The 13,421-nt window shown below is 31.2% G+C and overlaps 1 protein-coding gene across 9 annotated transcripts in view; it reads right to left on the minus strand.

The window, feature by feature from the left end:
* The window catches only part of LOC148606911 (uncharacterized), a 40,512-nt gene that overhangs the window by 22,218 nt on the left and 4,873 nt on the right, over positions 1-13,421 (minus strand). Inside the window, exons 3-5 of one of the 9 annotated variants that reach the window (XM_088545687.1) lie at positions 11,414-11,618; positions 4,711-4,785; positions 220-320 (exon numbers count right to left, since the gene is read on the minus strand). Coding sequence is in view for 8 of the 9 variants with exons in the window: in XM_088545681.1 (XP_088401807.1) it covers positions 220-320; positions 4,711-4,785; positions 9,400-9,473 (250 nt within the window). In the remaining variant the exon portion in view is untranslated. Of the gene's footprint in view, positions 1-219; positions 321-4,710; positions 4,786-9,399; positions 11,072-11,413; positions 11,619-13,421 lie in introns of those variants that run through there. The other 8 variants (XM_088545683.1, XM_088545682.1, XM_088545681.1 and 5 more) reach the window with 8 other exon arrangements.

Below are 13,421 nucleotides of genomic sequence, written 5' to 3' on the forward strand. Positions count from 1 at the left end.
CCATCCCAGTTTGTGTTTCAAGTCCTTTAGTTCCACAATGAAAAATCAGTAAACAATGAAAGTGGAAAGGGACTTCCTTCTACTATGACAAAAATATTGTTCCAAAATCTTATTAAAATCCCTTCAATCTTTCTTCGTTTAAGATACAAAATGGTACTTTAGCATAGGTATATATCCTATGGTTAGTTTTACCCTACAAAAATGAAATAAAAAGATTACCATAACTGCTTTTACAGATCTTTTTGGTGTAAGTTGACTCCACTTCATTTTGAGGTAGTATCAAGGCAGCTCCTTTCACTGTGAAGTAGCTCTCACTGAAACTAATTAGTATCAAAAATAATATTTTCATATATAATTCAAATTAAATCATTGATCTAATACCAAAAAAAATCAAGACTTCTTGACAAACAGAAGAAACCAGCAAATAGGACATTCATGGTAGCAACTATAAAAAAGGTAAATCTATATTTTGCAAATACATTTTTTTTTTACAAATGCTGCATAATTTTTTTTTATAAATTATATATTGAATAAATTCTTTCGTGGATAGAAAGTCTCAAAATTTAAGTATTTACAGCTATGTACAACAAGAGCATGATTAAAATAACCAATTCATCAGTTCTGACTTCCCTGAAAGATATTGAAGACACATGCTGTAGTTCAAGATACAAACCTTCACCAAATAGCACATAAATACATTGTAGCTTTTGAATGAATACAAAAGACATGGACAAATTTAGGTAACATGTGAAGATCTACATTGATACATATTTTATATCGATAACTGAGAAATATCTTTATGTGAGGACTATAATGTTCATACTATGGCAATAGTTCACTTGTCTCATTAGATCAAAGTTGGTCATCAAAGTTTTCCCATGAAAACTTACATTACATATGGAATTGTAAAAAGTCAAGGTACACTGGTATTGGTACCTCATGAAACTGAACTTTAAAGTGCAGTTAGGACAATGATGGTCCCTCATTTCAAGAAAATAAGGTCAGATCCATAAGGAAGAACTCAAGTATAGTCCTATACCCCAACAGAACCTACATGTGTATAGACAAACAGGCCAACCATTCAAGTACCATTCTGTGTAAGAATGAGGCAATGGGCGGCACATCATTTTCCCAAATTTAGTCATTTTTGCCTAAAATATGTTTAGTACTTCTAGAAAACAACCAAAAAGCTATTTAAGTTTATCCTAAAGCATCTGTGACATGGATATATTTTGACTAATTATTTAGGGAAAGAGTGTGGGAAAATTTTCCCACCATTTTTCCATTGTGCATTTAAACTAAATTTGACCTATCAATATCTTAAAAAGGCAAATTTTACAAACACTTTGATGGTTATTTCTGGTGGTTATCTGGTATAATTAATTGGCTAATGCAATAAAATATCTGCATTTTTTTCCTTCATGTGCCACACATTATATACATTTTGTCCAATTCTTAGACGGAAGAGTACTTAATATCATGATCTAAATTTGGAATACTGCACCAAGACCTAACAGCAAATACAGCTTTTATAGTTAATAAAATTCAATTGCATTTTTATCATTTAAATGATCCAGGATTTTTTTCTTATTTTTCTTAAGCTCGTTTTATTTTGTTCCCAAACATGAAAAAAAAAACAAATATCTAATTCACATGTGAATCATTAAACAAACAACTGAACAAATTTAACCCTGGCTTTAACAATTTGCTACATAATATAAATGCATGACTTAAAAGCGGAAATAAAAGTGAAGTAGCATCAATCATATATCAAGGATTTATGAAATAAATACCAAACTTTTACATTCCTTATTAATGGTAGTCATTAAAATATCTTATAGGAGAAAATATGGACAAGGTCAACTGTTTTGTAAAGGAAGATCACAACCATCGACTGAAAAAAAAAAGATAATGCCTATAATTATCAATGGGTACCATCGTTTCTTGGTCAAGTGCAATTTAAATTTTCACAGCATCAGAAGAAGCAACTTCTTTGAACCAATGAAAGTAAAAGTTACAATGTATAAGGCAGGCATACAATGATTAAAACCTTAGTGCATTATTTGTTGAGACAATATCTGTTTTACAATAGCGTTACACAGAAAGGAGAACAGGCATAACAGTAAACAACTCTGTTTACAAAGGGATTATATTCTAAGTTGCTGTTTCATCCTAGATATACACGAACAGACCTAAAACCCTAAAAAAACCTGTAAGGCAAACAAATGGCACCAGCACCTTATGATAATTGTAAAAAAGCACAAATCCCTCTGACAGAAGATAACTTTCAAAAATATTGGAATCTATGCTATTCTATTTGTATTAAACACTGATAGCTGTGAGTACAGAAGGTTATCAGGGTTCTTTAACCATGGATGAAAATTTTACAGCACAATTTTTGCAGACAAGACACATTCAAGATATAACAATTGTTCATTTATTGTTTCGGAGTTTTGTTAGAATTATAATACATTCATTCATTAAGTGCATTCTTCCCTAACTTTTCAAGTTTTCTAGTTGTTCCGTTCATATTCAAACAATAATTTATACTGATATAATTACATGCACACTACACTTCTCAATCTTAAAAATCTCTTAATCTAGTAAAATCATTCAAAAAATATATCAGTCATAACCTAAAACCCATGCTTGAAGAAATGGATATATCAACAGTGATATCAAATTGACATTAATCAACATCTCTGACATCTACAGGGAAATCTAAGGAAATATTTCAGATTTATGCAGTTTCTAAACTCTTCTCCAAATATCTATCTACTTTCTGGATGTTCTTTATAAAGCTAGGCAATCCTTGGTTGGTAGAGAAGGAAATCAAACAACATGTAGAAACAATATCTCTCTTTAGAAGGTTCAATTTATTTATCAGACATGAGGTATGGATCAATAGAAGACATTTATATCAATATCAAGTATCAAAAATAAACAGATCATCAGAAAATCTTGACAGTTTGGATTTATTGTCTGCATTGGTTATGTAACCTAATCAATTCATCTGCCATGAAGTAAGAGTTCCACATGTGTTCACATCAAAGAACCTGCCTACTTTTGAGAATATAAACATTTTTGGTAGAAAAAGTCAAAGACATAGTTGAATCATATTCATTTTATCTACCGCCATATATTTTTTAACCTAAAATTATTTAAAAAAAAATTATTTCCCACATATGCACCAGATTTCACTCATAATTTAGTTTCTCTGGGGTTCCTTACGATGTAGTTATTATACAAAGTTTCATTCTAATCATCCATCAAAGCTGTAATTCCTTTGATATCCTGAGCTTTATGATATCTCAGATTGGCAGACATAAACCTGCAATGGTTGTTCAATGTGAATTTTTATTTTGCATTGAAACAAGATTGAATGGTTGTTTCCTAAAGAGCATTTAAAATGTATCTTACTTGCTATAAACATTTAAATTAAAGAAAATCTACCAGTAAAATGGAAAACCATGTTTTTTCCTATACAAAGAAGATTCATGCTAAATTGGTATGACACCAATAGCAATAATGTTCTCTTGAAGTTATGTACATATTTCAATGTGCTGAAAAAGTGAAAACTTTCATCCTTACATAATGTGTACTGTACAGAAAACAAACAAGATTTGTGCATTTGTGTATAAAATTAATAGTTCAAAATCAAATGAATTCAAATCATGAAGATGGCACAAGGCTTGAGGCAATAGATTAGTATAACAACGCTTTTTATGGTGCATGCAAATAAAAACAATTCATTGTCTAAGGTAGGTTTTTGGATAAAATTAATTGTTTGTCTTTCAATGGAATTCTATGATCTAAAGATGTCAATAAATATTTCATTTCCTACCAATTTATCAAAACATACTTCCCTATGATTGTCAGTTACATGTAGGTAGGATAAGGTGGTTATTCAGCTCTAAATTAATACATATGCTGACAAAAGCTCAATGCAAATCTTTTGTTGGCAAAATAAGTAATTTAAAACTATTAGTTGATGCAGGTAAATTCATGGTGGATCTACTCAATTTAAAATCCAAGTAGTGCAAAAAATGAAATAATTTGTATGCATTTATTGACATGCTATCTTTTGACTTACAGACACCATGTAATTGTCCTTAGCAATTATATCTTTTCAAGGCAACTTTCCAGGAGTCTGGAGATCAATACTTTAACACCAGAATACAACATACGTAAAAGCTGTTTAGAATCTCATTTGACTTTTTTTTCTTTAGATAATTTTACCAGTATCTTAACAATTGGTCTAAAATTTTGTGCCAGAATTTACAAATCAAGCATGTAACTCAAAGCCTGTTCTCAAAAGTGTGTGTGATTTGCCCCCTTTTTGGGAAAAAATTATGAATTTTCTCTGGGTTTTCAGAAAAAAAAAAAGAATTTCAACCGAATAATTTAAACAACTGCTTTCTTCAGTAGAGTTGAAGGTACATATCTAGACTCCTAATTTCTGTCATTAACAAATTTTCATCAGTATTCACAATATTTTAGGCCTTTACATATGTGCATGAGGCTTAACCTTATACAACAAGACCAGTGTTGCCTTTACCAACTACAAGTAGATCATGTGATAGACATGTGACATATATCATCATACACAAATGTACATAGAAGTTAGGAATGTTAGCACTAAAGGCATCTAAATACATAAATATATCATAGCAAGCATTGGACAGCACAGAAGACCATGCTTCGCCTCACCAGGGTCGCAATTTGGAGATAAATCGTACAGTATGGAACAGCTTTTTCAATCTTTTCAGAGCTGATCTGGACCTCCTGAAAGTAGTATGCTCATTGGTTAAATGAACAGTATATGTCCTGCAAACCTGTGGTACTAGAAAGTGTATAAACATTGAAGCTTGTAACATGTTAATCATGGCCTCTCCTCAAAGTACTGTTATTATCTCTATTGCTTAAATGAACAGTACATTATGTTCTGCAAACCTGACCTGGTACTAGCAAGTGCATAAACATTGAAAGCTTGTAACATGCAAATCTTGGGCTCTCCTGAATGTAGTATCTCCATTGCTTTTAAAAAATGAACAATACATTAGGTACTGCAAATCTGATCTTGAACTTGATAATTTACAAACATTAAAAGCTTGTTAAACCTTGGTCTATGCCAATACCTATAACCTGGAGCTAATATATGATATATGGTACTCAACAATGATTAGTTAAGCCTGATTCCAAGAAAACATCTTCTCTTAAATAATTAGAATAACCACAATTAGTCTTCTATCAAAAGTATTGATATATAATTATTATTTTCCCGTTTTCTTCAATGATACCTTGTACTGTTTGTAGGTAATTTGATAAGATTTCAGCAATTTTGAGACAAAAGGGTTTACGAAATAAACCAGCATTTCTTATTTTGTGTGAAGCTGAATATGACTGGAAGCAAAGGGTAAATGTTGAACAGTTTATTTTGTCGCTTTCAAATAGACCATAAGTAAAATATATGCAAATAATAGCACCACACACAAAAATTACCAGCTATATTGTTTATCACTACATGTATAATATTAAAATACACCAAAATCTCAAGATAGACAAAAGAGATGTTTTTTAATAAGTTGACAAAAAAAACTTTTTATTCGAGTAGGAAAGGCAAGCAGCCTGTTAATATTAATTTGATCATTTCAACAAAACAAAAAAAAATAATTATCAGATTTCCTATAACAAAAGGAAACTCCTCATTAACATGATGGATCAGGGTATTGATTTGTCTACTTCTGGATGAGTTCCATTATGTGGCTAATACATAAACATGCAACCACTATAACACAAAATCTGTCCACTAGAATTAAACAAAAATTGAGACAAACTGACTCCATTATCACACTAGTACAACACCATCATCATTTTAATGGTAATCTATAATTTCTGTGTCAAGTTTTGAATTTTATGACTTAGTGTTTCCACTTTAATAGCTCTCAATGAAAGCCCTCATTTCATTGTTTATTTAAATACACTGGGAGGGTAAAGAGAAACCATTGATAACAATATAATAAAAACCAAGGTCAATTGAACCTTCCAATTTACTCTATCTTGTAGTGATTTCCTGTAGATCTAAGAAAATTTGTCTTATGAAAACTAAAATCTTATCCGATTATATATACATTTGTGCAACCATAAGCCAAAGCTTCATCCCACACATAATTCTTCTTATTTCCATCAACTACATAAAGTGCAGATTTAAAAAAAAAATAGGTTGAGTGAGACTACACTAACAACTATGAATTTTGGTTGTGGTGAAATTATTTGCACAGCAAACATTTCTGATATATGTTTACATTTGAAATAACACACCTACAAATGTACCCTTTATGGGCTAAAATCTCAGTACACAGTTACACTTCTTGAGACGTTCAAATTTCCCATTTTAGCATTCGTGCATCGTTTATTGTGCGTTTACAAATTGTTTTGCGTTCGTTTTAAACGCTCACTGGGAGCTTTGGTTTAAATGCACGCTGGGAGCATTCGCTTAAACGCATGATAGGAGTGTTCATTTATTTTTGTACTTTAATTATTTCCTTGATTTAACTGTTATTTATACATTCTTTGCTATTATAAATTTATATAATTTCATTAATTTTATTTTCTATTGTTTTCTGTCTTCATTATATGTCAATATTACTTTTCGACGTTCGTCTAATGCACGATATGAGCTCCTAGAAACGCATGAAAGGAGCGTTTGTTTATTGTGCGTTTGGGTATTGTGCATGCGGGAAACCTAAACGTCTCAAGAAGTGTAGAATAGGTACGTACTTTGTATTGCACGAACTTAATTTTTGTTGAAATGGACTCCAAATAGGATTAACCTGAAAACCAGGTCCAAAAATGAGAGAGAGCGAGAGAAAGAAATCCAAAATATTCTCACACAGAACTTAAGAAATGAAGACAACTTTAAATTAAACCCTCTTGAAATTTGTCAAGAAGTATATCAGCAACGCATTCTAAGATTAATTAAATCCTTAAATAAAATCCTATTCAGTTAGGGTAACAACACTAAAATCACTCTAATTGCATAAAAACCCAGTGCCAACGGACAACAATGGTAAGAGTATTCCCACCCAACCTAATACTATTGGTATTTGACTGCATCATATGAAATTTATTATGCATGAATATTTTAGATTGTAATAATAATTTCAAAAGCAACTTCTATAATTTTTTTATCACATTGCATAAAAACCAAGTGTCCATGGACAACAATGGTGTGGTCAATAACAACTTCATACTAATATAAGGAATTAATTAAGCATGAATAATTTACGTTTTAAAACTGATTTCTCATACAAAAATAATTTCAAAAGTAACTTCCACACATTTTTTATCATACAAAGTCATATTTTGATTTATAAAAGAAGTAAATATTTATTATTAATATTTTGCCTGTTTTATCATATTTGAACATCAATGTGATCTGAGTTAATGCATTAACAGGGTATTCATATTGATTCCTTTTCAAATTTGTATTCATTACAACTCACTAACAGTAAATAAATTACAATTTCAAGCCAAGCACATAGTGCAATGGACTGTAATATTGAATTGGGAGGCATAATTAGATTTCAGGTCTAGTGCTCTGTTGATGATAATTTAACAGCTTTTTGAAAGGATCCTTGTGGCTGATACAGTGCATTATATAATACATAAAAATAAAATGTGTTTTCTTGCCCTATAAGGATGTAACAGTACTGATTAGAACTATAGCTAGTTTAGACAGACAAGCAATAAAATCATCATTTCTCATACATGTACACAGTCTGTAACATAAACTTATTCATTTCCCATTCCTACCCTGTGGCAAAGTATGCTAATTTGACAGAATTTGTGAAAAAAATGTCTATAGGACTGGCCTTAATACTCTCAAAGGTCAAATGCAGCAAATTCATGTAATTCCATAATAGGAATATGATACCACTACAACTTTGGTGAAAATTATATATGCTTTTGGTCTCTCTGATGACTATACATGCATATCAATGTACAGATGAAAAGCTGACAAATAAATTTTATCTTAATGTTCCCATTACTAACAAGTAACAACAATAAAACAATTGCAACAGAAGTTCACAAGGCCTTTGATATCAAGATCACTGATTGGGTCAACAATTACAGGTCATTAAATGTATAATTACAGGTAAAGACAGGTGTAATATCTGATTAATAACCTATAAGTATTAAGAAAATCCTTGTACATCAATAACATGATTTCATAATTTTCTGAAGTCTTGACTTGTGGCTGACAACAGTTTCTATGACTAGTTTTGATGTAGCAGTACCCTAAAACAAAATGTACTTTTGATAGAAAGTATACACCCTGAAAATTCAATTTACAATCAGAATGAAAAGGGTGTTACTGGGATGTGAAGAGTGTATATAGGTTGAAAAAAAATGAACTTTGCACTTCTCTGTCTAAGAATCAGTAAAAATGTGTAAAAGATGTGGCACATGAGAAAAAAAAAACGCAGCAATTTTATTGCATTATCCAGATATTTGTACCTCATAATCTCAAGAAATTACTGTCCAAGTATTTGTTAAATTTGCCTTTTTAAGATATTGATAGGTCAAATTTAGTTGAAATCTACAATGGAAAAATTGCAGGAATATTTTCCAGCACATTTTTCCTATATAAGCAGTAAAAAAATATCTACAAAATGTAAGTAACAGGTGTTTCAGGACAAATTTAAATTGCTTTTCAATTGTTTTCCAGATGTACTGAATTACATTTGAGGTAAAAAAGACTTAATTGAGAAAAATGATGTGCCACTCATTGCCTGATTCTTACACAGAATGGTACTTAAATATCAAATTGAACCAGACACTACCTAAGCTAAGCACATGCACTACTACAAAAAGCCCATGTATATAAGTTCTCTTTTTAGAAATATACATGTACAGGAGCGTGCTGTGAACTTAAGTGTGATACATAGTGAAATCATCTAGACTACCAGTCATCATAATTTAAAGTAATAGTTCAAAATTGTTTAAATTTAAAAATGGTGGTGGACCTATAAATGTAAGCTTCTACAAGCCTTTAGTTACTAAAAACTTGCTGAAGAATATATTGTGTGCCTGTGAATTGAAAAGTTAACCATGAAAAAGGAGTTAGCTACACAATGCAAAATGCACCATTTGCATAGCCCTGAGATTTGTTACAAGAATGAAGCAAGCAACATGACAGTTTACTTGCCTGCTATTCACATATTAAGTCAAAGAATCTGCAGAAAGTTCAATTAGATTTTTCACAAAAAAATTGTTAAAAAATTCTAGAAAAGTAAGAAATGGAGAAACTGGAAATTTTATAACTGTGTCTGGTGCATATTCAAGTATTTGCCATAAATGGAAAGAAACATATTAGAATGCAACTGTATGACATACCCATCAGTGTTTTCCGTATGTATAAAATAAAAGGTCCTAGCATGTTGAGGACTTCCATAACTCATCATTACCATTCTCCAAAAATATTTTTTTCAATATGTTTCCATAGTGACTGCGATTGAATCCCTATACAGCATCAATATTCAAAACTGTTCATACATTTATGACTATATACTTGTCCAGAAGAAAACTGATTATCTTTTATGCAAGAAGATCACAATAATTCTGGAAATTAGACATTTGTCACTGTCAACATATTGAGTTCGACTTCACAGTTACACCATCTCTGATTTACAACTGAATGTTGCATTGTTTAATATTGCATAGATAGACAATGAATTCCAGTCTATAAATCTTGCAATTTAATCATGTAAAACTGGAAATCCAAAAGTTACTAAAAAATTCCTATCCCAACAAATAACAAATATTTAGTTATTAAAGCACAAATTTAACCATTGTAAAATAGAATTTTCTTCCAAGGTCATCCATTTGTATATTTTTAAATGAAATTTTGGCGAGGATAATCACCACTAAACTTGTAAGGATCAATAACAATTTCCTTCATATCCTATAGAATACACGAAACCCTAAACTTCAGTCTTATTGTTACCAAAAAAACAAGATATACTTTTGTATATTCACATAAATATTTCAAAGTTTTTTTTTAATTGTCTTTTTCCTGTCATGTAATATTATAATTTCTTCACATTATTTTTGACATTTATGCAGTTTTAAACTAGACATATCATAAAACAACTATTTGTGTTCCTTGGTAGCTGACATAAAAAATCCTTTCTCTAGAATATATTATATCTGAGTTCACTAAATACATGCATGTTTGTCATTAATTATTTTCTTCTACATCTTTTGTTTATTTGATTTTTCATTTTTTTGCACTTTTTTGTATTTTAAACTGAACTAAAAAAGCACTTTTAGTCCACCAGTAAAAGTACATATATCACCAAACTATAGTTCCATTATCTATGAAAATTAATTTCCATTTTAAATGTCTGCACAATTCTCTTTCCTCATATTTCGTAAAGTTTTGCTACTGCACTAAAATCTTGAATTTAACACACTTAACATTCAATATACATGTACATTTAAAATTAAAATCCGCTAAATTTAACCCTAACTGTAAATGAATGTTCTAACAGGATTTTGTCAGCTATTGACAATATTTGATAATACATGTATAAAAGTCGTTAACAAAACAGTCAACAAAAAGAAGAATATTACGCCATACTTTGTTCAACAGGTGTACTTGCAACTTAAACTACATTACTTATGGGGAATAATCATTTATAATATCATTTAAATTGAACTGATCCAAATTTGTCTAACATGATGACCTATTATGCCCTGGAATTTTGTACCTAGTCACACTTTGGAGAAAGAAACTCTTAGCTATTTGGATTGATAAATTAAATTCAATGAGTAAGTCAGCTGGATACAAATTTCTTCAGGCATTATCAAATTAATTGAAAAAGCTATATTCAATTCATATATATCACAAATTGTAAATCATTACTTAGGCCCTATGTTGTATTGTTGTAGTCACACATATATAGAGCTGAAAGAGTAATCAAGTGAACCAAGGTTATAGCGGTAATCAAAAGAATGTAATCCAGGGACAAAGACCAGACATGGAAAACAGACATACACAACAAAGAACATAAAGTAACTAAAATCATACATACAAAGTAACAAACGCAAATGAGCAACTCAGACTTCACCAAAAATTGGGAGCATGGACCAGGTGCACTGGTAGGGTAAGCATCCTCTGCTTTTCTAGAAACATCCGCTGATAGCTATGATACAAATGCAGTACTAAAAAGTTCTGGGACAATAATGCCATTAACATTAATCAATATTAATCGAATGTTTGGCAAGGCACAGCTTAATATTAACTACAGAGGTGGAACGCTGAACAGTAGGGGCCAAGTATGGACTCACAATTCATGCTTGATACAACTCTGAATCTAATTACAATTTAATATGAAAATATTCTGACCTGAATTGCAGTGGCCCAATCCTACATGGAAGTATGGCACAATTGGTACAATTTCGAAGAGAACCATTCCCTTTAATCAAGTTATCACCTGAACATCAGGAAAATTCTTGTATAGAGCCCTTTTTGACTCATCATTCCTTATCAGTTCAAGTTACAACTCCAAAAATCAATTCCACCTTTCCTTCTTGTGGTATGGCACCTTGTACTAAAATTTCAAAGAGATCAATTCATTTTTAGTCAGTTTGTCATCTGTACATCAGGAAAATGATTGTTTCTGATCCGTAATTAATAAACAGTTCAAGTAATAGTCCCCAACATCAATCCCAGTCTGACACCCTGTGGTACGATTTCAATAGAGATGCATTCACTTATAGTAAAGTTATTGTCCAGACATCTTTATGAAAGAGTAATCAAGGGAACCAAGGTTATAGCGGTAATCATTAGAATGTAATCCAGGGACAAAGACCAGACATGGAAAACAGACATACACAACAAAGAACATAAAGTAACTAAAATCATACATACAAAGTAACAAAAGTGAATGAGCAACTCGGACTCCACTAAAAACTGGGAGCATGGACCAGGTGCACCGGTAGGGTAAGCGTCCTCTGTTTTTCTAGAAACACCCGCTGAGTTGCTCATAAAAAGTCAAGTCCAGGGTAGACAAACGAGGGAAGGAAAACTATGGCCCGTTGAATAAATCAGTTTTCATGGTGCTGATGGATACACCATAACTATCCACGAGTTCATGATAACGACCATAAAACTTCTGTAGTGATGACTTCAATCTTGTAGCAACATAACCCTGTTCCAGAAGCTTATTTGTTAGAGTTCTAGAGCGATATAAAAAGTCTGCGTAGTTTCGGCAAGCTCTGGCATAACGTATGAGTTGTGATATGAACATTCCATACGCAGGAGCCGAAAAAGCTTGTTTCTGGCCCCTAATTCTAACAATCTGAGTCACAATCCAAAAAAATCAAACCAGCCTTCCTTTTGTGGTATTACACCTGGTGGTACAATTTCAAAAAGATCCATTCACAATTAAGTTATTGTCCATCATTATGAAAATGCTCATTTCTGACTCCTAATTTCTGAACAGTTCAAGTAACAACCCCTAAATCAATCCCCGAGTTCCTTTTTTTTTCAAGAAATGAATTGCCTAGACATTGAGGACATCAAGGGAAACAGCATGCTACCAATATTGTGGACGTTTAAACAACAACATCATTTAATCTGTTACATTAGTGCACATTCACATATCCAAAATTTTGTTCCTTTTTAACAAACCTCTACTTTGGATACTTAAAACTGAGCTTAAGTTAAAGAATTAAGGAAAATGATCCATTTGCTTGAATTTCTTGGCACAAGATTTAATCAAATTTAAGCTGCATCTCCTTAAACAACACAAAAAATAACTATAACTCTCAAATTATTCATACTGCATGCACTTGTATTTTGATTGGAAAATGAACGACCACCTCTTCTATACTACGTTATATTAAATAGAAAGAACTAAACAAGTTCAGTTTAATTTCCACCAAATTACATGGGAAAACTTCAGAACAATTGAGCAGCAATAACATTACAGTAACTGTTACATAGACTGATGTAAACCTGAAATCTTTTAATAATAGTAGGATTAAAGGATGACGAAAGCAGACATTTTACTTACAGAAGCCAATCATGTACGAAAGTCAACACCCAAATGTTTATTGAATATTAATTGGTGAACATTTGCTTGGATAACTGTCACCAAATGTACCTAAATGCATTTTCATAAACAAGAACTTGGTACAATGTCAAGGGTATTTTTATATTTCCTAATAACAATTTAAAACTGTAAAATGTTTAACACTTTCATCATAAAATAAAATTTGTCCAAGAGTATTTTTTTACAATAAATCAATATCAACTTTGATTTAAATGTTCAAAAGCATACTTCATGAAGATTTTGGTTTTTCCTGTTTTATTAATTAAAAACAGTCCATACAGTTTATATTTCATCATG

The sequence above is a fragment of the Perna viridis genome, chromosome 9 (genome assembly GCF_037379345.1).
Source record: "Perna viridis isolate PV_CMFRI_1.1 ecotype Kerala chromosome 9, ASM3737934v1, whole genome shotgun sequence".
NCBI lineage: Eukaryota > Metazoa > Mollusca > Bivalvia > Mytilida > Mytilidae > Perna > Perna viridis.